Source organism: Megascapheus bottae, chromosome 1 (genome assembly GCF_031878675.1).
Source record: "Megascapheus bottae isolate mThoBot1 chromosome 1, mThoBot2.hap1, whole genome shotgun sequence".
Lineage (NCBI taxonomy): Eukaryota > Metazoa > Chordata > Mammalia > Rodentia > Geomyidae > Megascapheus > Megascapheus bottae.
The window spans coordinates 28061559-28089121 of NC_143509.1; the positions used below are offsets into that span (position 1 = coordinate 28061559).

Genomic DNA, 27563 nt, shown 5'->3' on the forward strand with positions numbered 1-27563 from the left:
GTCCTGAGGAGGGGAGGGCATCTGAAGCAGAGCTCAGCTGGACTTCAGGATGAGGTGGGCTCAGATGGGGACAGCGCTGAGGCCTCCCCCCCACCCCTGCCTCCTTCTCATGGTGCCTCCTCAGAAAGCCAAGGCCTCTGGCCTTTCTCCCCTGAATCTCCCCCCACACCCCGCGCTGCTACAAGGGCGGCCAAAAGCATTGGTCCTGCAGGCCCAGCGTCCCCAGGAACTGTGACCCGTCCTAGCTTCTAGGGCCCTGCCAAGGTGCAGGGGCCCCAAAGCTGAAGGGCCACTCCGCACTCCAGGGTGCCCGTCTGGTCACGCCCTCCCGCGCCTCCCCATCAGCCAGTTGACACCCCGACCTCTCTGGAGTTCCGTGGGTCCCTTTTGTCCGCGGGGGGGGAGGGGGGCGGAGGGGGAGGGGACAAGGGAAGGGCCGAGGAGGGAAAGGTCTCCCCTGAGGGCGGGGCCTCCTTGGGGGCGGAGCCTCAGGGAGTGCAGACTCCGCGGGCGTGGCCTGTGGGGGCGTGACTGGTTGGGATGGACCTCGTGGGCGGGGCCTCTGCGGGGCGGGGCTCAGGGGGAGGGGCCTCAGGGAGTGCAGACTGCCGGGGCGTGGCTGGTTGGGATGAGGCCTCGTGGGCGGGGTCTGGGTGGGGCGGGGCTCCAGAGGGCAGGACGGAGTCCTGCCCTTCACTCACCAGCCTGTACTTGGTGTTCCCATCCAGCGTGTTGCCAAACTCCTTTATGGTTGCGTGCAGCCCCAGAGAGTGAGGATTGCTCACCATCACCTGCAGGCGCGGGGCCGGAGAGAAACAGGCTGCCACCCTGCCAAGAACCCCGCCTCACCCGCCTGTCCCGGTCGCTGGACCCCGGGGCGGGGAGAGAGCCGTGGGCAGGCAGGCCTGGCCCCAGCGCCTGCCCGTGCCGTCCAGTTCCGGCTCTGGGCCCGCGGGCATGCAAGGCCCCAAAGGCCACTTGGCCGGGTTCTCAGACAGGCCTCGGCCGTGAGGGGCTCCGGGCCCAGTGCTCACTGGGCATGCTCGGGGCTAGCCAGGTGCCAGGGCTCACACCTGTCATCCCAGCTACTCAGGAGGCGGAGAGCTGAGGACCACAGGGAAGCCTGTCAGACTCTGATCTCCTAATACCAGGCTGGCAGGGTGGGACCTTGGTAGAGAGGCAGGCAGGGCCTGAGGAGGGGTGACCAGCGTCCCTCTGGGAGGGAGGGGCAGGACCAGGTGCAGAGATGGCTTAGGCTGTGGCGGAGGCCAGGGCCCAGTGCCGGGGCTCACTCACTAGCGGAATGGGGGATGTGCCAGGCCGGGAGATGAAGAAGGCTGACAGGAGCAAGCTGCTCTGCATGTCGATGATATACAAGTCTTCGTTAAATTGGCCCTCCAGCAGCTCTATCTACGCGGGAAGCAAGGCCAGCTCAAGAAGGGAAGGGAGGACTCTCCAGGCCCCGCACCCATGGGCAAGGGTGGAAGGCGATATCGGGGTCCAGAGTTAGAAATGGGAGGCCTGTCTGCTGGGCTCCGAGGACCCTGCCCACAGACCTTGAACCCTCAGTCTCTAAGCAGTCATTGTTCTTTAGACCTGACCTGTGAGTGCTTTTTCATCTTCCTCTTGACAGCACCTGCATGCCCATATGGTATTGGGACTGGAACTCAGGGACTGGGTGCTTGTCCCTTAGCTCTTCTTTTCAGTCCTGTTCCTTAGGAAAGCCCAATGAGACTCTTTTTTTCTTTCTTTCTTTTTTTTTTTTTTTTGGTAGGTCATGGGGCTTGAACTTGGCCTGGGCACTGTCCCTGAGCTCTTCAGCTCAAGGCTACCACCCTACCCTTGAGCCAAGCCCCTCTTCCTCTTTTCTAGAGGTTATTGGTAATAAGAGTCTTTCAGACTTTTGTGCCTAGGCTGGCTTTGAACCTTGATCCTCAGATCCCAGGCTCTTGAGTAGCTAGGATTACAGGTGTGAGCTACCATGCCCAGTCCCATGAGACTCTTATCTCTAGTTAACCAGCAAAAAGCTGTAAGTGGAGTTGTGGTTCAAGTGGTAGAGTGCCAGCCTTGAGAAAAAAAAAAAAAGGAAATCATCTAGGCTCTGAGTTCAAGCCTAGGACTGGCAGATGTGCATGTGCGTGTACACACACACACACACACACACACACACACACACACACACACACAAAGCAAATAACGGGGGCTGGGAGTTTGGCCTAGTGATAGAGTGCTTGTCTAGAATGCACAAAGACTGGGATTCGATTCCTCGGTACCACATACATAGAAAAAAGCCAGAAGTGGTGCTGTGGCTCAAATGGTAGAGCTCTAGCCTTAAGAAAACCCAAGGACAGTGCTCAGGCCCTGAGTTCAAGCCTCAGGATTGGCAAATAAATAAATAAATAAGAAAGAAAGAAAAGCAAATAACAGAAAACCAAAACAAAAGCAAAAAGAAAAAGAAAGAAAGAAGAGGAGACAAGGGAAATGGAGTGGTGTGTGAGGAAAGAAGGAATGGGGCAGGGCTGGCTTGGAGCTGTGGGCCAGATAAGCACCGCTCCTTATGGTAAAAGGACTTGAAAGGTGGTGCAGGAGCATCTGGGGGTTTCTACAGGTATCTGGATGGAGCTTCTGGTGAAACTGAGAACACACAAGATGTGGAATGGGATGTGGCTCCTTTGTGACGTGCTGCGCTCCCTAGATTAAGCCCTACCTAAAGCTTAATCTCTTTTGTTTATGTAGGTCAACAAAGATCTTCTGGTTTGGATTTTCCATCTCTTGCAAAACAATGAATCCAAATTCACACAAACACTTTTCCTTCATTCATTCCTTTCCTTGTCTTTCTTCCCTCCTCCTCCTCCTCCTCCTCTTCCTCCTCTTCTTCCTCCTCTTCCTCCTCCTTCTCCTCCTTCTCCTCCTTCATTTTTCCTCTTCACTGTTAGTTTAGCCTCAGGGGAATCCTGTGGCTTGGTACTTTTAACTAAATCAAATCTCCCTCTGGAAAACTTTAGGATGGAACCATCATCAATCATTTATAGAACTAAGGGGGGGTGTTTACTTTTTTTTTTTTTTTTTTGCCAGTCCTGGGGCTTGAACTCAGGGGCTGGGCTCTGTCCCTGAGCTTTTTGCTCAAGGCTGATTCTCTATCACTTGAGCCACAGCTCCACTTCTAGCTTTTTGGTAGTTACTTGGAGATCAAAGTCTCATGGGCTTTATTATCCAGGCTGCTTCTGATTCTCAGATCTGAGTCCCCTCAGTAGCTAGGGTTATAGGTGGGAGCCACCAGTACCTGGCTGACATTTCATTTCTTTTTTTTTTTTTTTGCCAGTCCTGGGCTTGAGCTCAGGGCCTGAGCACTGTCCTTGGACTTTCTCAAGGCTAGAGCTCTACCACTTGAGCCTCAGCACCACTTCCAGCTTTTTTTTTTTGTATGTATGTGATACCAAGGAATCGAACCCGGGTCCTTGTGCATGCTAGGCAAGCACTTTAACCACTAGGCCAAACTCCCAGCCCCTGACATTTCATTTCATTCTCTGCTGCTATACTTAAATACTGGAGGCTAAGTCACTTATAAAATAAAGAGCTTTGTTTGGCTCATGGTTCCAGTGCCAGGAGGATGAGGACTTCCAGGCTGCTTCTCAACATGGGAGAATGGAATGCCCAGAGAGAGTGAGGGAGAGAGAGAGAGAGACATGGACATACCTTCCAAGATGTGATACCCCAAGACCTGACCACCCTCCTCACTATTATCTTGGGCCTGGGTATTCAATTATGGGCACAATGCATATCCCAGCTCTAGCAGTGCCTTTGTTCCAAGGACAAGGAAGGAACGGAGGGAGGGAAGGAGGGAGAGAGGGAAGGAGGGAGAGAGGGAAGGAGGGAGAGAGGGAAGGAGGGAGGGAGGAAGAGAGGAAGGAAGCAAGGGAGGAAGGAAGGGTGCATTCCTTTCTGGCGTTAAGGTCGTGCAGGAGAAGGTCTGCTACACCTAGCTGGGCCCCTCAGCTTCCGAGGGCACAGGGTGTCTGTGGCTGAGACCTGGCTGATGTGGTGGACAGCTTTCTTCCCCGGGGCTTCCAGCAGTGCCTCTCAGGGATAAGCTGGGAGGTTTCTCTGCATGCATCTACAAGGATACATGGCCGCTTACCTTGCACTTCTCAGCTTGGAGGTTGGGGTTCATGAGAATGGCCTGAATGTTCAATGAACACTTCTGGAAATCGAAAGCATCAAATGCCGAGTCTGGGACTGGACTCAGGATTTCCAGCATTCCCGAACTCTGGAAAGTCAAGGCTGCTTCAGGGGACCACAGGGCCTTGTCTGTGAGCTGGGAGGGAGTGGAAGGAATTCTGAGATCAATTTACTCTATTGATATTTTTTGGGGGGAGGGCACTTGTGAGGTTTGGACTCAGGGCCTGGGCGCTGTGCCTTAGCTCCTCAGCTGAAGGCTAGTGCTCTTGTTTTTTTTCTGGTGGTTCATTAGAGATAAGAGACTCGTGGCCTTTCCTTCCCTGGCTGGTTTGGAACCATGATTCCCAGATCTCAGCTTCCTGAGTAGCTAGGGTTACAGGCCTGAGCCATCAGTACCCAGCAAAAGTTATGATTATTATTTGCCAGTCCTAGGGACTGAACTCAGGGCCTGAGCACTGTCCTTGGGCTTTTTCTGTATGGCTAGCACATTGCCACTTGAGCCATGTCACCACTTATGGCTTTTCTATGTGTGTGGTACAAAGGAATCAAACTCTAGGTCTTCATGCATGCTAGGAAAGCACTTTACCACTAGGCCAAACTCCAGTCCCTTTTCTTTTTTTTTAAATTAGTATATCCTGAAGGGGATCAAAACCCAGGGCTTCACACATGCTCACCAAGCTCTCCATCACTGAGCTACGTTCTCAGCCCTGCTACCTAGTAGTGGGGTTTATTTCACTCTGTCTAATGTGTGTGTGTGTGTGTGTGTGTGTGTGTGTGTGTGTGTGTGTGTACTAGGGCTTGAATTTACATTTTTTTTGACTGTCCTAAATTGTTTGTTAGGTAATGTACAAACATTACTTTTATTATTAGCAGTAACAGTGGATCTGGAGAGTAAAATATATAGACCGCTTCACGAATTTGCGTGTCATCCTTGTGCAGGGGCCATGCTAATCTTCTCGTTCCAGTTTTAGTATATGTGCTGCCAAAGCGAGCACTAGGACTTTACACTTTCTAGGTAAGAATTTTGCCACTGAGCTACATCCCAGTCCATTTATTTATTTATTTATGCCAGTCATGGGGCTTGACCTCAGGGCCTGGGCACTGTCCTAGAGTATTTTATTATTATTATTATTATTATTATTATTATTATTATTATTATTATTATTATTGCTCAAGGCTACTGCACTACCACTTGAAGCACATCGCCACTTCTGTTTTTTTTTTTTTTCTGTGTATGTAGCTCTGAGGAATGGAACCCTGGGCTTCGTGTATGCTAGGTGAGCACTCTACACTAAGTCATGCTCCTGGCCCCAGTGATTTTGCCTTGTACCTACTTTGATTACGGAAGTAGACAGGAATCCCAGATTCCCATAGAGCAAAGTACTATCCTGGGTTAAGACTGCCAGTTCATTTTCATCTGGGAAAGACAAAGCAAAAGCACAAGAATGGGAGTGATAGTCATTCCAAAGGCAAAAACCAAACCCCCCCCATTCAATTTTGTGACACTGCCACCTCCCATGGGAGGAGCTGGGGGCCACCGCTGGGACACCTGGCTGCCACAGAATGCTCTCCAGGTATCTTTTTGTAATAGACAGTCTGTGTCAGCCAGTCAGAAGCAGCCAAGTGTCAACCAATCAGAAGCAACCAGCTGACTGGCCCATGTCCAAATAAGGAAAGCTGCCTAGGTGGACCCAATAGCCCTTGGGCTTCATGTTGGGCTCCTGCTTATCCTAATCCTGGGAACCTCATTTCCCTGCTTCTAATGAGCATCCAAATTAGCTCCATCTGTGGGCACGTCTCATGGTAAATGTACTCCCAGCGGGGCTACTGGGTTCTATAGGCATTCCATGTTCATTTTTTGAGGAATTGCTGGCTTGTTTCCATAGGTATTGTATCATTTATTTTTAAAATTTTTTCAAAGAATTTATTAACATTGATGTTTACATCATCTTTCAAAGGATGTGTTTAACAAACAAGTATTCAAGAAGGGAATCTCCATATACAATCACTGTCATTTATTTTTTTTTAATTTTTCTTTTTTACTTTTATTTTCTTTTTCCTTCTTCTTTCTTTTTTTATTTTGCCAGTCCTGGGGCTTGAACTCAAGGCCTGAGCACTGTCCTTGGATTTTCTCAAGGCTAGCACTCTACCACTTGAACCACACTACTACTTCCAGCTTTTCTATGTATGAGGTACTGAGGAATCAAATCTGGGTCTTCGTGCATACGAGGCAAACACCCTACTACTAGGCCAAACTCCCAGCCTCTGGCATTTTTTGAGTAGTATATTAAAGGTAAGAGTCTAGCAAACTTTACTGCCTAGGCTGGCTTTGAACCTTGATCTTCAGCTCTCAGCCCCTGAGTAGCTAGGATTACAGGTGTGAGCCGCTGGCACTCAGCTCTACTGGATTTTGAACTCAGGGCCTGGCACGTGCATGTGCTCTCCTGCTAAGCCACCCCACCAGCCCAATTTTCCTTTCTATTCTAAGTGATTTTTTTTTTCAGTACTGGGGAACAACGCTCGGGCTGTGCACATTCTCGCAGGGGCTCTGGCACTGCGCTTCCCATCAGCAGGCCACACCGTTCCCAGGACCTCCACATCTTGTCATTACTTGACTTTTTGTTTTGTTTTGTTTTTCAATCAAGGCATTCCTGATGGGGTGTGGTGGCTACTTAGTAGGTCCTCTTTTTTTTGTTTTTTTTTTTTTTATGCCAGTCCCTGGGCTTGAACACAGGGCCTGAGTATTGTCCCTGAGCTTCTTTGCTCCAAAGCTAGTGTTTCACTCCTCGAGCCACAGCTCCACTTCTAGCCTTTTGGTGGTTAAGCCAGAGATAAGAGTCTCACAGACTTTCCTATCCAGATTAGCTTTGAACCAGACCCTAAGATCTCAGCCTTCTGAGTAGCTGAGATTCCAGGCATGAGCCACTATCTCGTGGCTTCTTTGGGTCTCAGTGTGCAGCTCCCAACTTCCATGCTCACTGCTATACTACATACAACAGCCAGGGTGGAAACCTAAATGCTACACAGGAGTGAATGGATAAGGAAATGGAATCTGTCCACACAACAGAATATTGTTTAGCCTTCATAAAGGAAACCTTCCATGTCCCACAAACAAGATGAATCTCAAGATTGTCACAGGAACACGGCTAGTCATGAACGCATTCTTATCATCTCCCTCGTATGTGGAACCTAAAATAATCCTGAAGGCAGAGCGGGCCTGGGAGGTAGGACGTGGAAACTTTGCTGTTCTATAGGAAAGAAGTTTCCGTTACAAGCAGGATGCTGGTGGCTCAGGGCTGTCATCCTAGCTACGTGGAGGGTGAGATCAGGCGGACTGATTTTCCAGGCCAGTGTGGACAGCATGCAATGTGGAACCTCATCTCAGTGGAAAAGGCTGAGCTCAGTCGTACGTGCCGGCCATCTCAGCTATAAGGGGAAGCCTAAAACAGATCACAGCCCAGGCAGGACTCTAGCCAGGCAGGGTCAGTGGTAGAGTACTGGTCTAGCAAACGTAATACCTTGAGTTCAATCAACTCCAGTACCACCAAGAAAACAAAGCTTGCTGGGCACAGTGGTTCACGCCTGGAATCCTAGCTACTCAGGAGGCTGAGATCTAAGGATCAAGGCTCAAAGCCAGTCCAGGCACAAAGGACTGGAGACTCTTATCTCCAATGAACCTCCAGAAAACAGAAGTGGGGCATGGCTCAAGGGTAGGGCAGTAGCTTTGGGCGGAAGTGCTCAGGGACAGCGCCCAGGCCAAGTTCAAGCCACACAACCCACACATACACACACAAAAATAATCATAAGCCAGGAGCAATGGCTCACGCCTGTCATCCTAGCTACTCAGGAGGCTGAGATCTGAGGATCAAGATTCAAAGCCAGCCCGGGCCCTAACGACTGAGAGACTCTTATCTCCAATTAATCATTAGAAATGGAGAAGTGGGACTTGGCTCAAGGGTAGGGTGGTAGCCTTGAGCTTAAGCGCTCAGGGACAGCGCCCAGGCTCAGAGTTCAAGCCCCATGATCCACATGCAAAATAAATAAATAAAATAAAATGAAAATAAAAAGTTGTTAAAAGGGCACACTATATAGGAAGTGTTCTTTACAGGGAAAAAAAAAGGAAAACTATAGTATAACTCACACAGCCTAATTCCATTTATGTAGAAGAAGCCAAAGGAAGGAAGGGATGGAGGGAGGGAGGGAGGGAGGGATCCCCGTAGAGATAATTCTAAATATTCTCTTTCTCAGGATAGTGTTTAGTATATGCGTGTGCGTCTTCACTGGAAGACAGACACATATGCAACCCGGAATGAGTTCATTGCTGCTGAATTTTCTGGTGTGTGTTATTACTGGGACTTGAACTCAGTGCCTCTTACTCTTAGTTGGCTTTTGCAATCAAGACTGGCACTCTATCACCTGAATGTCAGCGCCCCTTCCAGATTTTTGGTGGTGGACTGGAGGTAAGAGTCTCACACGATTTCCTACCTAGAGTGGCTTCCAACCCCAGTCCTCAGGTCTCAGTCTCCTGAGTAGCTGGCATTTCAGGCCTGAGCTGCGAGGACGGCAGTGTCTGGCCAATGTAACTGGCGACCCATGCAGGGATGGCTCCTTTGATGGTGGAGCACATCCTCTTTGGGATTGATCTGTAAGGCCCTCATCAAACACGTGATGGCTTAGGACCCCAGGCCAGTGGCCCCAAGCCCGTGCCCACGTTTTTGGAAGTCCCCAAGGTGCAGCACCTACTGGTAGCGATATTGTGGATAGTGGTGTTCATTTCAAAGATGGAAGGAAACAGGGTCTTCTCTCCTTCTCTTAGCTGGACAGTGCTCACAAGCTGACCTGGGCGGGGGAGGGAGGAAGACGATGGACAGTGACCCGAGGTCCCCAGGAGACAACTGGCCCCACAGAGCCCCAGGAAAATGGCTCAGAATCCAACAGTGATTTTTGTATTTTGTTTCTGAGATAAAGTGTAAGGAATTTTGCCTGGGCTGGCCTCAAACTCTGCTCCCCTCTGCCTCTGGAGTAGCTGAGGTTACAAGCATAAACCACCACTCCTGGTGCAGAAGAATTTTTTTTTTTAGCTCTGGGGCTTGAACTCAGGGCCCAGGCATTGTCTCTGAGCTTCTTTTGCTCAAGCCTAGTGCTCTACCACTTGAGCCACACCACCACAACAGCTTTTTCTGAATAGTTTATTGAACATAAGGGGTCTCACCGACTTTCCTGCCTGGGCTGGCTTCGAATTGTGATCTTCACAGTGCCCCGCTCATTTTATTCTTTATATGTGTCACCCCTATGAAAAGTCATTCTGAGATAGGTACTGGTGGCTCATGCCTATAATCCTAGCTACCCAGGAAACTGAGATCTGAGGATCTCAGTTCAAAGCCAGCCCAAGCACTAAAGTCCCAGAGACTGTTATCTCCAACTATTCACTAGAAAATGGGAAGTGGTGCTGTGGCTCAAGGGGTAAGGCGGGAGTAGCCTTGAGGTGAAGAGCTCAGGGACAATGCCCAGGCCCAGAGTTCAGGTTCCATGACAGACAGTAAAATAAAATGGGGCTAAAATTGGGGAAGCTCTGGGGGGGTCTCCATTCTGGGGCCCTTGCTACCTGGCTCTCTCTGCACCTCTCTTGCCTGCCCTCTGGCAAGGTGAAAGTCCTGCAGTAGGATCCTGGCCCAGACCATGGCAGGGACCACAACCTTTGAGACTTTTCTGTCTGGAATAATGCCCATCTTCCGGTGGGTACAGTGTTTAGTGGGTACCCTGACCCATCTCAGGCAACCAAAATAATATCTGAGGTTCCCTACCACGGGCTGGGGGCTCTCTGGGACCCATCCCCTGGTTAAGACAGAACCCAGCCCTCCTGGGTCCCCTCACCTGAGTTGGGGGACACAAACAGATTGTTCTTGCTCCAGAGGATCAGAAAGCCCTTGAGGCCGGGGGTGAGGATGACCTCCAGAGGGCTGCTGTACTCGAAGGCCATGCCCAGGCTGCGGTTGAGTGGGTAGTCCGTGTACTGGAATGTGGCCTGGGAGAAGGAGACGACCATTACCCCCTGGCCACTGCCTTTATCCCTGCTTCCCTCAAGCGTTTCCAAGGCCAGTGATTGTCCCCAGGGGCCATTTTGACCCAGGAACCCTGCAGGGGGGCTAATCTGGGGACCTGTGGCCATCAGGACTGGGAATGGGGTGGAGTCCAGACATGGAATGGACCCCAGGGACACCCCCAGAAATGATCTGTCTGGAGAGAGGCCAGCTCTGACAGGCTCACGGCACCCCCATAATGGCTGGTTGTGGTTGGACTTCCAGAGGTTTCTATGCTGAGGTTTGAGCCCCACCGAAGCAGTGTTACAAGAGGGAGGAGCTTTAAGGGCTGTTATCTACAAAAGAGATTAGCGCTCCTCTCCCAGGATGAAACAAGTGACTTCTACAGCAGATTGTGGGGCATGCCTGTAGGCCTGTAGGCCCAGCTACTAGGAGACAGAGACGGGAGTATTTCCGGTTTGGGATCACCCTTGGCAAAGGTGCCAGTACCTTTTTTTTTTTTTTTTTTTTTTTTTTTTTTTTTTTTGCCAGTCCTGGGCTTGAGCTCAGGGCCTGAGCACTGTCCTTGGACTTTCTCAAAGTTAGATGTCTACCACTTGAGCCACAGCACCACTTCCAGCTTTTTTCTATGTATGTGGTACTGAGGAATTTAATCCCGGTCTTTGTGTATACTAGGCAACAAGCACTCTACCACTAGGCCAAACTCCTGGCCCCCCAAGAGCCTGTTTTAAAATAATAATAATAATAATAATAATATATATATATATATATATGCCAGGCTCCAGAGAATTATGCTGGTAATCCACGTTACTCAGGAGGGATGAGAGTCTGAAGGTCATGTTTCAAAACCCAAGTGGGCAAAAAATAAAAGTCTGTGAGACTCTATGTTCAAAATAAAATAACCAGCAAAAAGCCAGGCTGGAGGTGTGGCTCACGTGGTCAAGCACCAGCCTACCATGCATGAGGCAGAATGAGGAGTTGGGGTGGTGAGTGCTTGCCTAGTATTCACCGGGCACTGGTGCAGTCTTCAGCACCAAAAACCAAACCAAAACAAAGGATAAGTTGTTATAAAGCAAGGCTGTGTGTGTGTGTGTGTGTGTGTGTGTGTGTGTATGTCTATGTGTGTGTGTCTGTGTCTGTCTGTGTGTCTGTGTGTGTGTCTAAGGTGCCCAGTTTGAGGTATTTCATCTCATTATTGTTTTTTCCTGATACTGAGAAGAGAACCCAGGCCCTTGCCCTTCCCAGGCCTGCCTTCTACCACAGAGCTATACACCCAGTCCTCTTCACTTCCATTCTGCCTTTCAGAATAAAGTCTAGCTACCTTTTTTTTTTTTTTGCCAGTCCTGGGGCTTGCACTCAGGGCTTGAACATGTCATTAGGCTTTTTCCTCAAGTCTAGCACTCTGCCACTTGAGCCACAGCAACATTTCCAATTTTTCTACGTACATGGTACTGAGGACTCGAACCCTGGTCTTTGTGCATGCTAGGTAAGCACTCTACCACTAGGCCAAATTCCTGGCCCCTGGCTACCTCTGTCTGCACTAGCCTTAAGCTTATGATCCTCTTGCCTCAGCCTCCTGCATGCATGGATTAAGGGTGTATGCTATCATGCCCAGCTCACAACGCAGATTCTTTCCCTAGAACTTTTAGTTCTACAGCCTCCGATTCCAGTGTCATGTAAGAATCCCCTTCTGTACTGTCCAAAGCCCTCTGTCATCTGGTCATCTGGGAAGATTCCAGAACAGCCTGTGTCCTTCTGACGACACCCACTAGGATGGAATTACAGGCTTGGTGTGATGGCTTTCACCTGTAATACCAGCTCCCTGGGGTGTGGAGAGTGGACGGATCAAGGTTGGAGGCAAAAAGATGGCAAGAACCCATCCCAGCCGATCAAAGCTGAGTGCAATGGCTCACCCCGGTCAACCCAGCAGTGCAGGAAAGGGAGACAGCATGACCGTCCAGGTCAGCTCAGGGATAAACGCAAGGCTCTTTTTGAAAACTAATGAATCCAGTTCAAATCCCAGTACCTCCAAAGCCCAAACCAAAGAAAACATTTCCAACCTCTTCCCAGGACAGGGAGGAGGGAGAAGCCCTGCTGGGAGGCTGAGTGGGAGTCCTCCCCACCCCAGGATCCCGCCCCCCCCCCCATGGTGCCTTCATCCCCACAACAGCCTGTCAAGAACACAGCTGCTGTGGATCAGAGGGGCCAGGCGCGGGACAGCCTGATACACCTTCTCCTTCTCTCTCTCTCTCTCTCTCTCTCTCTCTCTCTCTCTCTCTCTCTCTCTCTCTCTCTCTCTCTCTCTCTTTCTCTCGTCTCCCCAGCTTATTGTTATTCTTTCATATTTTTTGTCAGCATCGTGGGCTGTATACTCGGTTTTGTGAATGCAGACACTATGGTGGGAGCAGCAGACCCACCTCTGTCACTCCCCTCCTCCCCCAATCGCTTCCACAAACAGCATCATTCATTCTTCTCACTGTGCCCGGCCCCCCAGGCACGCAGCGAGGTTGGAGGGGATTGCCATGTGGCACTAAGTGCCACCTCCCTGTGGAGAGAGCCAATGGAAGAACTTTCGTTTGACAAACTCAGAACGTGATGGAGGGCTGGAGAGGCACCGTCCTGGGTAGGACTCAGAAAGCTCACAGCTGTCACCAGCCAGGACTGGGGATGAACACTGGGCAGCTGAGGCAGGAAGATCTCAAGTTCAAGGTCAGACTGGACTACATAATTGAGTTCCAGGCCAGCCTTGGCTACGGTGAGACCTGACCTTATCTAAAAACAAACAAACAATGGACCAAAACAACAACAACGAGGAATGTCCTATCAAAACAAACATAAGGCCCGGGAGTTTGGCCTTGTGGTAAAGTGCTTGCCTGGTATGCACGAAGACCTAGGTTCAATTCCTCCATATCACATACACTGAAAAAGAAGCCAGAAGTGGTGCTGTGGCTCAAGTGGTATAGCTCTAGCCTTGAGGAAAGCCCAAGGACAGTGCTCAGGCCCTGAGTCTAAGCCACAGGACTGGCAAAATAATAATAATAATTTTTGTGTGGTTCATGGGTCTTGAACTCTGGGCCTGGGCACTGTCCTTGGACTTTCCTGAAGGCTAGAAGGCCAGTGCTCTACCACTTGAGCCACAGTACCACACCCAGCTTTTCTATGTATGTGGTACCGAGGAATTGAACCTGGGTCTTTGTGCATGCTAGGCAAGCACTCTACCACTAGGCCAAACTCCTGGCCCCCACTTGGAGATAAGAGTTTCACGGACTTTAGTGGCTAGGCTGGCTTTGAACCGTGATCCTCAGATCTCAGCCTCTTGAGTAGCTAGGATTACAAGCATGAGCCACCGTGCCAGGTTACAAAACAAAAAAAATCTTAAAAGAAAAAAGAAAGAGAAGCACAAGGATACTCCCCTCTACCACGGGGAGCTCAGCAGCAGAGGTCCCTGGAGAAGAGACAAGGATGTTGGTTGAAGAGAGGGGGGTGTGAGGGGGCATGCTTACCATCCTAGCTAATCGGGAGGCAGGAGGTATGAGGATCTTGTTCTGAGGCCATCATGGGCAAAATCAGAAGACTCTGAAGCATAAAAGAGGCTGGGGGTGTGGCTTGCCTAGCAAGTATGAGGCCTTGAGTTCAATCCCCACTGCCCCAGACAGAGGGGCAGCGCTGAGTGCACCTAGGCTAGGAAGGCAGACCTGGAGTTGTGCCCTCAGGAGGCTTGGGGAGACTCAAGGGCACTGGCTGGTCACCTAGGCCCTCCCCCTGGGAGGACCAGAAGAGACAGGACCAGAAATGAAATCTAGGCTTTTTTTTTGGTCAGTTGTAGGGCTTGAACTTAAGGCTGGAGCTATACTACTTTGAGTCACAGAGCCACTTCTGGTTTTTGAGTAGTTAATTGGAGATTAGACTCTCACAGGGACTTTTCAGCCAGGAATAGCCTCCAACCGCAATCCTCGGATCCCAGCCTCCTGAGTAGCTAGGATTACAGGTGTGAGCCACAGGCACCTGGCAATCTAAGTGCTCTATGAGCCTTCACAGGACAAAGCAGGGTCTATTAGGGGAACAAGCAAAGGGGCCGTGGATCCTTGGCAGGTTCCTTGAATTTTCACTTCATTTCAGCTGAGCCCACTCATGACCTCCTACTCAAGCTTCCAGACTCTTCACAGAATTCTGTGGTTTCTTCTGGCGCCCTCCAAATCAGAATGCCGGCTAACCTAGCCGATGGAAAGCCTGGTGGCTTTGTTTGTAGCAGTCACAGAACCACTACCTTGTAACCACTGTGGCCCTGTGCTCCCCTAAGAATGGGGTTGTGTCTAGTGGCTCTTTTCCAAAGTTCAACCACACATCCCTCCCTTTTGTATAGTTTTTGGCTAGCTCTGGGGCTTGAGCTCAGGGCCTGAGCACTGTCCTTGGACTTTCTCAAGGCTAGAGCTCTACCACTTGAGCCACAGCACCATTTCTGGCTTTTTCTATGTATGTGATACCGAGGAATTGAACCTGGGTCTTCATGCATGCTAGGCAAGCACTCTACCACTAGGGCAACTCCCGGCCCTCTTTTGTAAGTTTTACAGGACTTGGCTACTGATGACAGCCTCTTTCTAACTTGGTTTTCATCGGCTTTATCTCCTCAACTTAATCCAAGTGGTGCTTGAAATGATAGATTTTGTGTGCCTCATTTTTAAATACTCATTAAAGAGGCACTTGACATGAGCAATTGAAAATAATCTATGTTCTGTGCTCATCACAGTGTCTAATGAACAGTAGAACATATATATGTAGTAAACATATAAACAGTCGTGAACCTATAAATGTTGCTGGGTGTGTGTGTGTGCAATGGACACAGGAAAGGAGGGAAGGATTCAGAATGGGTGGGTGTGCATATGGACAGATGGGTGGATAGATCAAAGGATATATGAATTGAAAGATGGATGGGCAAGTAGACTGGATAGACATGCTTGGATGAGCGGGTACGTGGGTGGGTGGACAGATGTATAGATGTATGGATGAGGTGGATAAATAAATGGAATGGAAGTCTGCATAATTAGTTGGGTGGCTACAGGGATAGAAAGGTGAATGAACCAGCCTGGCGCAGTGGCTCATGCCTGTAATCCTAGCTACTCAGGAGGATGAGGTTTGAGGATTAAGGTTCAAAGCCAGCCCAAGCACTAAAGACTGTGAGACTCTTATCTCCAATTAACCACTAGAAAACAGGAAATGGTACTGTGGCTTAAGGGGTAGGGCAGTAGCTTTGAGCTGAAGAGCTCAGGGACAGTGCCTAGGCCCAGAGTTCAAGACTCACGACTGACAAAAACGCAAAAGAAAAAGGAAAAGAAAGGTGAATGAAAAGTGAATTTCAAATATGAAATGCTAAATATGCAAAATAAGAGTGGTATTTCTTTTGCTTAGGCTAACACCCTACCCTTGAGCCAAGCCCCACTTCCAATTTTCTTGAGGTTAATTGGAGATAAGAATTTCAGGTCCTGGAGCTGGGAGTTTGGCCTAGTGGTAGACTGTTTGCCTAGCATGCACAAAGACCAGGTTTGATTCCTCAGTACTACATGCATAAAAGAGTCAGAAGTGGTGCTGTGGCTCAAGTGATAGAGCACTAACCTTGAGAAAAGCCCAAGGACAGTGTTTAGGCCCTGAGTTCAGTCCTCAGGACTGGCAAAAAAAAAAGTCTCAGGTCCTTTTGTGCCTGGGCTGGCTTTAAATCTTAATCCTCATATCTCAGCCTCCTACGGTGCCCAGCCAAAATAAGAATTTTAAGAGAAAAAAAAAAAGTCTGGCAGTGGGCTGGGAGTTTGGTTTAGTGGTAGAGTGCTTTCCTAGCATGCATGAAGACCCGGCTTTGACTCCTCAGTACCACATACATAGAAAAATCTGGAAGTGGTGGCTGTGGCTCAAGTTGTAGAGCTCTAGCCTTGAAAAAGCCCAGGCCCTGAATTCAAGCCCCAGGACTAGCAGAAAAGAAAAGAAAAGTCTGGCAGTGGCCAGAGATGCTTGGGCATCCCAGGAGACTTCACTTACCTCTCCATTGTTTACAATGAGAATGCCCACCTGTGACAAGGGGTGAAAATAAAAGATTCCCCCCAGCGTTCCAGGGTTTGCCGCCTAGGAAACAAGAAAGAGGTGCACGTGAATCAGCGCCGTGAGGACACTGAATAATGACAGTAAGTGCTGGTGCAGTGGATCTGGGTTTTCTTCCTTTTTGTTTCCGGTGTTGGGAAATACAGCACGGGGGCAGATGCTTGGATGGAGACAGGTCAGCTGTGTCTGGACACTAGTCAGTCAGTCACTACATTTAGGACCTGACCCTGTGCCCGGGTCAGACTGGTCCTGTGCTGTGGACTTCATTCCACACAGTGGGGGCTTAGAGGAAGGGTTCAGCAAGGACCTGCCCTTCCCCCATAGCCAAGATGACTGCGTGTGGGTCACACTGTTGCCATCTGGGGAGGAGGGACTGGCATGGCCTCCGGGGTCAGCAGCCTCTGGAGAGGGAGGGCAGGGACAGGCCTAGTCCCTCCTCCACACCAGGGGTCCCCCAGGAACTGAGGCAGAACCTTCTAGAGCCTTCCCTCCCTTTCCCTTAGGCTCTGGGAGGCCCCTGGAGGCAGTCTTGGCCAAGGACCTCTGGTTTCCCAGTTTCCCGGGCTGTGAGCAGTGGATTCTCGCTGTAGGGCGCTCTGTCACCACAGACAGTTACGTTCTGATGTCACAGACACTTGCTCACCCACTGCAGTTCTCTCGTGGCAGGACTCAGGGCCTCACACAAGCTGCACCCTGGAATTTCCCCCAACCTCCAAGCCTGCAGGATCCTTAAACAAGGAAGAAGCCTGCTTGCCCTCTGGCAGCTAAGCGGTTGTCTGTCTGTCTGTCTGTCTGTGTGTATGGATGGATGGATGGATGGGACAAAGGGCATCACTGTCTGCCGAGGCTGTCCTCAAACGACACAAGGGACCCTCCTGTACATACCTGATTTTCAAAAATGAACAAGTCAAAGCTGTAGCCGCCATTATTGGAGAAATAGATGTGAGCCTGAGCCAGCTCATCTCCTCGTGTATAGGCAAAGATATTGTTGCTAATGTCCTGGGGAGACAGCAGATAGTGCATGCCAGCAGTCACGGTGGGAACCATCAGCCTGGGAGGGACAGCTTCGTGTCCCCAGTCAAACCCGGGCATGACGTTCTTCTTTCCTCACCCCTCTTCCCCTTTCATGTGTTAAAGATGGAGTCTTGCTCTGAGCCCAAGGCTGGCGCTTGAGGGTATTCTAGATGGATCCTCTAACCAACAGCACACCAGCTGTGTCCTCAGTGCCCTTTCTTGCCATTAGGATGGAACCAGGGCTGGGCACACATTAAGCATGTGCTCTACGCTGCTGAGCTGCATGTCGTTGGATGTGCTGTGTTCCTCCCTGGGTCAGCTCACCCCTCCTCAGTTCCTGGGGGTCCTCTGCTTCCAGGGGTCACCAGACTTACTGCAGAGTACCCTGGCTCTGCTGGGCTCAAGCAATCCTTCTGCCTCGACCCCTGGGCTAGGGTTTTGTTCATCACCATGCCTATCAGAGCTATGTTTTTAATAGTAAAAGTGTGGACATGGAGTCTTGAACTTGCATTTCCTGACTAGGGAGCAGGAAATGTGTCTCTTTAATATTTTTCCCTATTTTAACCCAGCTACACCAAAATAAGTTCTTGCTAAAATTGTTATATTTTTTATTTATTTTTGTCAGTCATGGAGCTTCTTGAACTCTGAGTCTGGGCTCTGTCCTTGAGTTCTCCAGCTCAAGGCTACCGTTCTTTCCCTTGAACCACAGCTCTACTTCCAGTTTTCTGGTGGTTAATTAGAGTTAAGAGTCTCAGGGCCTTTAGTGCCTGGGCTGGCATTGAACTACGAACCTCAGATCTCAACCTCCTGAGTAGCTAGGAATACTGTTGTGAACCACCAGCACCCAGCTTAAAACTTTTAGTTTTCAGTCGGGCACAGTGGCTCATGCCTGTAATCCTAGCTACTTAGGAGGCTGAGATGGCAGTTCAAAGCCAGCCCAGGTACAATAGTCCTCCATGAGAGTCTTATCTTCAATTATCTTCAATTAACCAATATAAAGCTGGAAGTGGCGCTGTGGCTCCTGGGGTAGGGCAGTAGCCTTGAGCTGAAGAGCCCAGGGACAGTGCCCAGCACATGTATACACACACACACACACACACACACACACACACACACACACACACAGACACACACACACGTGACACAAAATTCTATTGTTTTTTTGGGGTTTTTTTGCCAGTCCTGGGGCTTGAACTCAGGTCTGGGCACTGTACTTGAGTTTCTTTAGCTCTAGACTAGTGCTCTACCACTCCAGCCACTGCACCACTTCCAGCTTTTTCTGTGTATATGGAATTGAATCCAGGCCTTCATGCATGCTAGGTAAGCACTCTACCGCGAGGACACGGTCCTGGTGCCAGACACAGAATTCTAGAAGAAAATAATTCCTAAGTTTTAAGTAGCATGTCATTCTGGACAGCATACAGAAACCTCCTGACCTCCCACTCCACCCTTTAGGGAGAGGGCCCTGCCTGTCCAGTGTCTCCAGTGGACCTGGAGCGCTGTCTCCAGCAGGATCAGCTGTGGCACTACCACAGAGCTCATGTTCAAGTAACTCTGGTTTAATAAATGGAGTCAATGTTGGCAGTTTAATCATGCCACAGAGAAGGGGCTTTATTAAGTGGGAAGAGGACAGTTGACAGGACACACAAAAAGACAGACAGGCAGACAAAAAGAGAGGAGGGGTGGGAGTTTGGCTTAGTGGTAGAGTGCTTGCCTAGCATGCATGAAGACCCAGGTTTGATTCCTCGGTACCACATACTTAGAAAAAGCTGGAAGTGCTGCTGAGGCTCAAGTGGTAGAGCTCTAGCCTTGAGAAAACCCAAGGACAGTGCTCAGGCCCTAAGTTCAAGCCCCAGGACTGGCAAAGAGAAAGATCGAGAGAGACAGAGAGAAAAAGAGACAGAGAGACAGAGAGACAAGACAGAGAACATGTCTGTAACTTTTATTATGATGACTGTAAATAAGTGTTCTTTACAACTAGTTGTTGTTGAGAAGTTTTCCTGTGCCCAATCTACAAATTAAGCTTTAGCCTAGGTATATATTTAATATTCACTGAAGAACATAGTATAATTTGGGCATGGTGGTACACATCTGTGATCTCACACTAGAAAGACTGAGACAGAAGGATGGAGGGGTCAAGGCCAGTCTGGGCTCCATAGTGAGACAAACAAACAAAAGGCTGAGAGCGTGACCTAGTGGTAGAGTGCTTACCTAGCATGTATAAAACCCTGGGTTTGATTCCTCGGTACCACATATACAGAAAAAGCTGGAAGTGGTACTGTGGCTCAAGGGAGAAAACCCAAGGACGGTGCCCAGGCCCTGAGTTCAAGCAAAAGGTCTGACAGAAAACTTTCCCAGTGTTCACAGGGCTCTGGGTTCTTCCCCAATATCCACCCCCAAATAAACTAGGCCTGGATCTAGAGGGTTTGGTGGCAAGTGTCCACAGGGGGACAGGGCCCCTGCAGAGAAGGGGTGAGTGTGTCTTGATGACAATGGGCTACGGGTCGCAGGGACACAGAACTAGAAGTGTATTGTATAACACGCATGCATGCCATGTCCGGGTCTCGTCACTAGCTTGGATGTGTAAGATATGACCGTGGAGGACCAGGGGCTCTGTCATTTTTGCAGCTTTCCTCAGCATCTACAGTACTGTCAAGGTGACATATTTGCTAAACAAGATAAAGCCCAGTGCTGGTGCCTCATGCCTACAATCCTAGCTACTCACGAAGCTGCGCTCTAAGTACTGTGGTTCAAGACCTGCCTGGGCCAAAAAATTTAAGAGACTCTATCTCCAAGATAATTAGCAAAAACAAATAAAATTGGTGGAGGCATGGCTCAAGTGGTAGAGTGCCAGCTGCATAGGCACATAGTACAAGGTCTAAGTTCTAGGTTCAAATCCCCAAACCACCACCACTACCCCAAAAACCCAGAACCACCACCATCATCTCCCCAAAAAAAGAGGAGGAGAAATTCATAGAATGTCAAGCAGTTCATCTCAAGCATCCATGGAGCCTTGCCACCTCTCTGACCCCTCATGCCTGGGGAACTGTTTGTGGCACAAGGCCATTTTATGCCATGCTGGGTCCACTCTTGCTCGTCTGCATTCAGAGTAGAGGAGGAGTGGAAGCTGGACTTACCATACACAAGGCATTTTTAGCAAAGCAGCAATTATCACCACTGACATGTGAAACAGGGTGGTTTATACCTGAAAGGAAAAGAGGAGTCAAGCTCCTTGTGGGTTCTGCCCTCGCCTTGATTCCCCAGGGAGCTAGCTCATGCCAGGCCTGTATGCCCCAGCAGCCTCTGTGACCTATGTCCCCATTTGAGACTTAGTATGGAGAAAACTTCCATGGCCCTGTTGAGACTGAAGCAAAGCTCTCTTGCTCCTAAGCAAGCATATAGAAGCTCAGGCTTAATGCCTGGCACAGTGGTTCACAGCTGTAATCTTAGCTATACAGGAGGCCGAGAACTGAGGATCACGGAACAAAGCCAGCCTGGGCACTCTAGTCTGTGAGATTCTTATTTCCCATTAACCACCAGAAAACTGAAGTGGAGCTGTGGCTCAAGGGGTAGGGCGGTAGCCTTGAGCTGAAGAGCTCAGGGACAGGGCCCAGGCCCAGAGTTCAAGTTCCATAACTGACAAAAAAAAAAAAAAAAACAGACAAAACTAAACAAAACAAAGAAGCTCAGGCCTGGTGCCGCTCAGCAGTGAGTGCTTTTCTGGTACCCGAGTGAGGCCCTTGGCTCATCCCCCAAAAGAGGACATACACAGGCCACCGCTGCCAAGGTGAAAACTGGACTAATAAGCACACAAAAAGCTGCTGGACCTCTGTTGTCCTGGGGATGTTGTAAGTCAGAAAGTGAAGGCAATCTACCACTTAAGTTACCTCCTTTCCACTTCTGACCTTTTGGTGGTTAATTGGAGATAAGGATTTCATGGACTTGCCTGCCTGGGCTGGCTTTGAACGTCAGCCCTCAGATGTCATGGCTGGCCATCCAGGCAGACCTTTTCAACATGGACACTCCCAGTTCCAGTGCTGTGTGTGGGATGTCCACCCTACACCGTGGGGCCGTCAGATGATTCTCCTGTGATGCTTAAAGAAGGTGATGGTTGGGTACTGGTGGCTCACGCTTGTCATCCTAGCTACTCAGGAGGCTGAGATCTGAGGATCTCAGTTCAAAGCCAGCCTGGGCACTAAAGTCTGTGAGACTTTTATCTCCAATGAATCACCAGAAAACCAGAAGTGGTGCTGTGGCTCAAGTGGTAGAGCATTAGCCTTGAGCTGAAGAGCTCAGGGACAGGGCCCAGGCCCCAAAGTTCAAGTCCCACTACAGACAAAAAAATAAATATTTTTTTAAAAAAAGAAGTGGATGGCTGGGAGCTTTCTTAGGGAACAAAAAAGTAAACCTCTTTCTTCCATACTGGGGAAACGCACAGCAAATCCAGGGGGGCAACATGCCTACCTTGAGATTTAGACCACTGTTTCTCTCCATAGTTGTACACGAAGACCTTTCCGTTCACCACCAGTAGCAAAGCACTTCCTGAAAAGTGTGCTGAGCTGATTTGGGGCTCAGCATTCTACAAAGGAAGACACAGAATGCAAGGGTCACTGCAATGCCCCAGACACCTGTTTGGTCGATATGCATGCCGGGAATAGCTCTGCCCATCCCAGCTGGGGCCTCAGCTACGGGAGACCAACTACCCTGGGCCAGACAGAGGCAAACTCAGAAGATGAAGTCCACCTCCACTGCCCGGGGCATCTCTGCTCACTTCCCAGCCACATGTCTGAGGATTGAGTGCTGCAACAGGTGTATGACAGCACAGGTAGGAGGTGAGCCTGTCAGTCTGGCCTACTAACCAAGACCCTGGCTCAAAGAAATAAGGAAAAAGCTGAATGAAACAGCTCATGCTTATAACCTTACTACTCAGGGGATGAAGTTCAAAGCCAGCCTGTGCAAAAAAGAATCAAAGATTCCATCCATCTCAGTCTAGACAAGCTAATGCCAGACTAGAGATGTGGCTCAATTGGTAAAGTGCCAACCGTGAGCAAGAAAGCTGAGGGAGATCATGAGGCCCTGAGTTCAAGCCCCAGTACCAGCAAAAATTAATAATGATAATAAATAAATCAAAGCTGAGGGCCAGGAGTTTGGCCTAGTGGTAGAGTGCTTGCCTAGCATGCATGAAGACCCGGGTTCAATTTCTTGGTACCACATGCATAGAAAAGCTGGAAGTGGTGCTGTGGCTCAAGTGGTAGAGGGCTAGACTTGAGAAATCCCAAGGACAGTGCTCAAGCCCTGAGTTTAAGCCCCAGGACTGGCAAAAAATAAGCAAAAAAACTGGAGTTATGTGTGTCTCAAGTGGTAGAGCACTGGCATGGCAAACACAAGCCTCTGAGTTAGAAACCTTTTACAAGGAGGAGGTGGAGATACATTAATCTGTTAATAAAGCCATGCTTCTCTCAGCACAGAGCTCAGCCTGTCTCCTGCAACTCAACCACACGAAGAAAACATTTACTGACTATCCTTTTCCCTTGTGGCAGAATGGACCAATCTCCTTTGACCTTACAAGGGGCTCTAAGGTATATAACTGTCCAATAAGCTTTAAGCTAACAAAAGTGCATAGGTGTGATATTTCAAAGGCCCTCCTCCCCCAGTGCAGTTTATTGTGCGTGGCCCTGGGCCAGCTTTGTAAGGTAACTACCATTATCGACTCGGGAATGGTGAATGGGACGAGGCTACTCTCAAAGTTATCTTGGGTGAAAAAAATCTGTTTCCTGAAATAAACAAGACAAGAGTTCAATTAGGATCAGTGTTCCATTCCAACAAAGTTCCTGTGTAGACCATTTCGATATTATTATTTTGACTTCATCTTTACAGCCTGCTGTTTGGCGTATTTATTTATTGCCAGACCCGGGGTGTGTACACAGGACCTGGGCATTGTCTTTGGACCCTTTTTGCCCCAGGCTAGAGCTCTGCCACTTGAGCCACAGCATCACTTCTGGCTTTTTCTGTGTATGTGATACTGAGGAATCAAACTCAGGGCTTCGTGCATAGCAGGCAAGCAGTCTACCACCACTAGGCCATGTGCCAGCTCTAGTTTGCTTTTTTATTAGCATATACTAGTAGTATAGGAAGAGCTCATTGTGATATTTCCATTTCCACACATGCACACAATTAGCCCTGATGGGGACCTCCTTTACCCTTCCCTGTCTTGCTCATCCTGGTCCCCCTTTTTTTTGTTGGTCATGGGGAGCTGTCCCTGAGCTCTTCAGCTCAAGGCTACAGCCTACTACTTAAGGCACAGCACCACTTCCCTGGTTCTCTTTCTTAAAACATTATCCGGGAGGCCAGGAGTTTGGCCTAGTGGTAGAGTGCTTGCCTAGCATGCATGAAGCCCTGGGTTCGATTCCTTAGTACCACATACACAGAAAAGGCTGGAAGTGGCACTGTGGCTCAAGTGGTAGAGTGCTAGCCTTGAGCCAGAGAAGCTCAGGGACAGTGCCCAGGCCTTGAGTTCAAGCCCTAGGATCGACAAACAAAACAAAACAAACCCAAAGACAAACAACAATATCAACAGATTTCTCTGTTCTATACATGACCTGTTTTATTTTTTCAGTGCCTGTCCTGAGACTTGAACTCAGGGCCTGGGCACTGTCCCTGAGCTTCTTTGGCTCAAGGCTAGCACTCTACCACTTGAGTTTTAGTGCCACTTCAGGCTTTTTGGTGCTTCATTGAAGCTGAGTCTCCTGGTCTTTCTTGTCCTCCTGGGCAGGAAAAGTGGTCACTTACCCTAGATACACAGCTATATTTTTCTCACAAGGATGTCTAATCATGGCTGATGTAGAAGAGAAATGCAGAGCTTTCTACAAAGAGAATCACAAGGTCTTAATGAAATCACAAAGGACAGATAGCAGCTAAAGCCTTTTGCTACTGTGTACCATTAGAAATATGAAGAGTGAGTCTCAATCAAGAGGTAGAATGTGGCTTAGTGGTAGAGTATTTGCCTAGCATTCACGAAGCCCTTGGTTCCATTCCTCAGTACCACATGCACAGAAAAAGCTGGAAGTGGGCTGGGAGTTTAGCCTAGTAGAATGCTTGCCTAGCATACATGAAGACCCTGGTTCCATTCCTTCATATCATATACATAGAAAAAGCTGGAAGTGGTGCTGTAGCCTTGAGCCAAAGCAGCTCTGGAATAGTGCCCAGGCCCTGAGTTCAAGCCCCAGGAATGGGGGAAAAAAAGATAGGCAGCTTACACTCATAATTTTTTCCTGTTTTGTGGGTTGTTTGTTTGTTTTTTGTTTTTGTTTGTTTTGTTTTTTGTCTGTCCTGGACCTTGAAATTCAGGGCCTAGGCACTGTCCTTGGGCTTTCTCAAGACTAGAGCTCTACCACTTGAGCCACAGCATCACTTCCAGGTTTTTTCTGTGTATGTGGTACAGAGAAATCAAACCCAGGGCTTTGTGTCTGCTAGGCAAGCACTCTACCACGAGGCCAAACTCTGGGCCCTGTTGTGTGTTTTGGCCAGGAGTTTCACTATGGTACACAGGCTGACCTCAAACTCCTGGTTTCAAATCCTCCTTCTGCCTTAGCCTTCAAGTGGTTTATGCCCATTTTGATGCGTACAGTGTTATATCAGATGTAAATACTGGGAGTGAGGAAGGGGAAGGGGTTCCCAGGAAATTGTCTTTACAATGTGCTGTGGCTCTACAGCCAAATAAAAGTTTTTGTTTTGTTTTGCTGTGCATGTGTGTGTGTGTGTGTGTTTGTCATTTTTAAACCACACTCAGTCCAGCACTCTTGGTTCCTGTCTATAAATCTCCTATTCCCTAGGCTGAGGTCTGAAGCTTCCGTGTGCGCGTGCACACACGCGTGTGTACACACACACACAGATGATCCACACCAGTCTCCCCCGACACCCCCCAGCCCCAAGTTATCCAGGCAATGTGACAGAAGTCTGTAATTCTAGGAGGCAGCGGCTAGAGGATCTTGAGTGCTAAATTGGTTCTCGCATGTAATTACAGCCATGGGAAGGAGGCTTAGATAAAAGAATCTAAGGTTGGCCCTTAGTTTGGGACATTATGCTGAAAAAAAAAAACCCACAGAAACAAACATAAGCTGGGTGCTTGTGTCTCTCAAGCCCCTAAACTACTCAGGATGCTGAGGTCTGAAGATTGTGGTTCTAAGCCAGCTTAGACAGTAAAGTCTGTGAGACGTGTATCTCCAATTAACCACCAAAAAGCCCAAAGTGGAGTTGTGGCTCAAGTGGTAGAGCACTCATCTTGAGCAAAAAATTCAGGGACAATATCCAGGACCTGAGTTCAAGTCTTAGAACCAGTACACACACACACACACACACACACACACACACACACAATTTACTAAAAATAAGCAATTATAGTTCTAGAGGTGACTGAAGTGGTACAGTGCCTACTTAAGCAATCGCCAGATGCTGCATTAAGTCACCAGTACAAAGGTGTATTCCTAAATCCCCAACACATAACGGTCACTTCAACATTAGACCTAGGACTAGAACTCAGTGTTGGGTGGGTGCCTAGCAGATGTGGGGACCTGGATTTCACCCCAGCACCACAAACAGTCTCCCCATACACACAGCAAAAAAAAGGAAAATTCCAGTGTAGTCATTAGATGAGATGGGATGCAGAAAGAGTGGGGGTAGGGAGCTACATACCCCTTGAACTTGCTGGTTAACAGTAAACACTTTTCCTGTCCTCACTGTGCGAAAGCTAGAGGGAGGGACAAGGAGACAGTTTGTCACGTGCCCGTGTATCTGTAGGTATGCAGAGGCGTGTGTGTGTATACACACAACTTTCATCCTGGCTCGCTGGACACAGGACAACTGGGGCAAATCCTGGGGTGGGGACTGGGAGGACCTGAGGGGAGGGGGTTGGATGGGGCAGGGAGGGTGAGGATGGGGAGGAGGTATGGGGGGGGAATCCCAGAGCAGGGACGGGGTAACCCAGGGTGGGGATGAGGAGGCCATCTGAGGGGGATCCAGAACAGAGAGGGGGTGACTCACGGGAAGGACTGGGAGCGTGGGTGAAGGTAGGCAGGGGATGCCCCAGGGAGGAACTGGGAAGGCGAGGCAGCCTGAGGGGACCCAGAGCAGGGAGGGGGTGACAGTGCGTGACAGGCCTCCACTAGGAGGGGAGGCATGGCTCAGCCCTGAGATAGATCCTAGCAGCACTCCAGCCCCCCACCCCCACCACGCCGGAATGGCAGCCCCACCGACACAGAGCTTGAGCTCTGGCCAGCGGCCACAGTCTCATAATCGCCATCGCCATCAGCGACCACACCAGCATCTCGCCAGACAATCCTCAACCGCCGCGGGGAGACGCTGCTCGGAGCCTGCGCAGCCGTGTGTCGGAGCATGCGCACCCGTGGGCCTCTGCCTGGGCATGCGCACTAGGCAGAACGTCGTGGCACAGTTTGAACTGGGCATGCGCACACCTCCTGGCAAAGCCGCTACCGTCACGGGGGTCCCCAGAGAGTGAGCATGCGCGTGTCGAGTCACCCACGTGTCTGAGCCTGTGCATGGGGAGGCTGCTGTCAAGTTCTCGAAGGATGCGCTCAAAGGACTCAGGAGATGTATAAAAGGGGTGTTCTTGACGGGCATCTGGTAGCTCCCGCCTGTCATCCGAGCTACTCGGGAGCCTGAGATCTGAATCTTGAATTCAGGACCTGGGCACTATCCTTGAGCTTGCTCAAGGTTAGTGCTCTACCACAGCTCCACTTCTGGCTGTTTCTGTGTATGTGGTACCAAGGAATCAAACCTGGGGCTTTGTGCATGCTAGGCAAGCACTCTACCACTAGGCCACACTCTTGTCCTTTATTCCTTCATTTGATTTCTGGACTTCACCTCGTTTTGCTTTTTCTGCTCAAGGCGGGTTATCATTTGAGCTTCATGTCCACTTCTGGATTCCTAGTGGTTAAACAAGTCTATCGAATGTATCTTCTCAGTCTGGTTTTAAACTACACTCCTCAGCCTTCTGATTACCTCCTTGGATTATGGACATAAAACACTGTCGCCTGGCCTATTTTTTTTTGGGGGGGGGGATGGGATAGTCCTCGGACTTGAACTCAGGGCCTGAGCACTGTCCTTGGGCTTTCTCAAGGCTAGAGCTCTACCACTTGAGCTACACCACTTCTGGCTTTTTTTGGGGGGGGAGGTCATGGGGCTTGAACTGGTCTGGGCACTGTCTCTGAGCTCTTCAGCTCAAGA

The 27563-nt window shown here is 49.5% G+C and overlaps 1 protein-coding gene and 1 non-coding gene across 2 annotated transcripts in view; both read right to left on the bottom strand.

Annotated features, from left to right (window-relative positions):
- Catsperd (catsper channel auxiliary subunit delta) overlaps positions 1 to 26698 on the bottom strand; it is a 40609-nt gene extending 13911 nt beyond the window's left edge. Inside the window, exons 1-15 of the mRNA XM_090340311.1 lie at positions 26570 to 26698; positions 26013 to 26067; positions 24111 to 24184; positions 23023 to 23095; positions 21786 to 21900; positions 20459 to 20526; positions 17193 to 17306; positions 16248 to 16331; positions 10054 to 10204; positions 8923 to 9018; positions 5514 to 5596; positions 4139 to 4315; positions 1297 to 1410; positions 702 to 791; positions 1 to 3 (exon numbers count right to left, since the gene is read on the bottom strand). The exon at positions 1 to 3 is cut by the window's left edge and continues 56 nt beyond it. Coding sequence (XP_090196437.1) covers positions 1 to 3; positions 702 to 791; positions 1297 to 1410; positions 4139 to 4315; positions 5514 to 5596; positions 8923 to 9018; positions 10054 to 10204; positions 16248 to 16331; positions 17193 to 17306; positions 20459 to 20526; positions 21786 to 21900; positions 23023 to 23095; positions 24111 to 24184; positions 26013 to 26067; positions 26570 to 26643 — 1371 coding nt within the window. The 5' untranslated portion in view covers positions 26644 to 26698. The remainder of the gene's footprint in view (positions 4 to 701; positions 792 to 1296; positions 1411 to 4138; positions 4316 to 5513; positions 5597 to 8922; positions 9019 to 10053; positions 10205 to 16247; positions 16332 to 17192; positions 17307 to 20458; positions 20527 to 21785; positions 21901 to 23022; positions 23096 to 24110; positions 24185 to 26012; positions 26068 to 26569) is intronic.
- Positions 5074 to 5174, bottom strand: LOC150068673 (U6 spliceosomal RNA). Its single transcript, XR_016538419.1, has one exon. It is a non-coding gene; the product is annotated as a U6 spliceosomal RNA (small nuclear RNA).
- Positions 26699 to 27563: the final 865 nt, after the last annotated feature.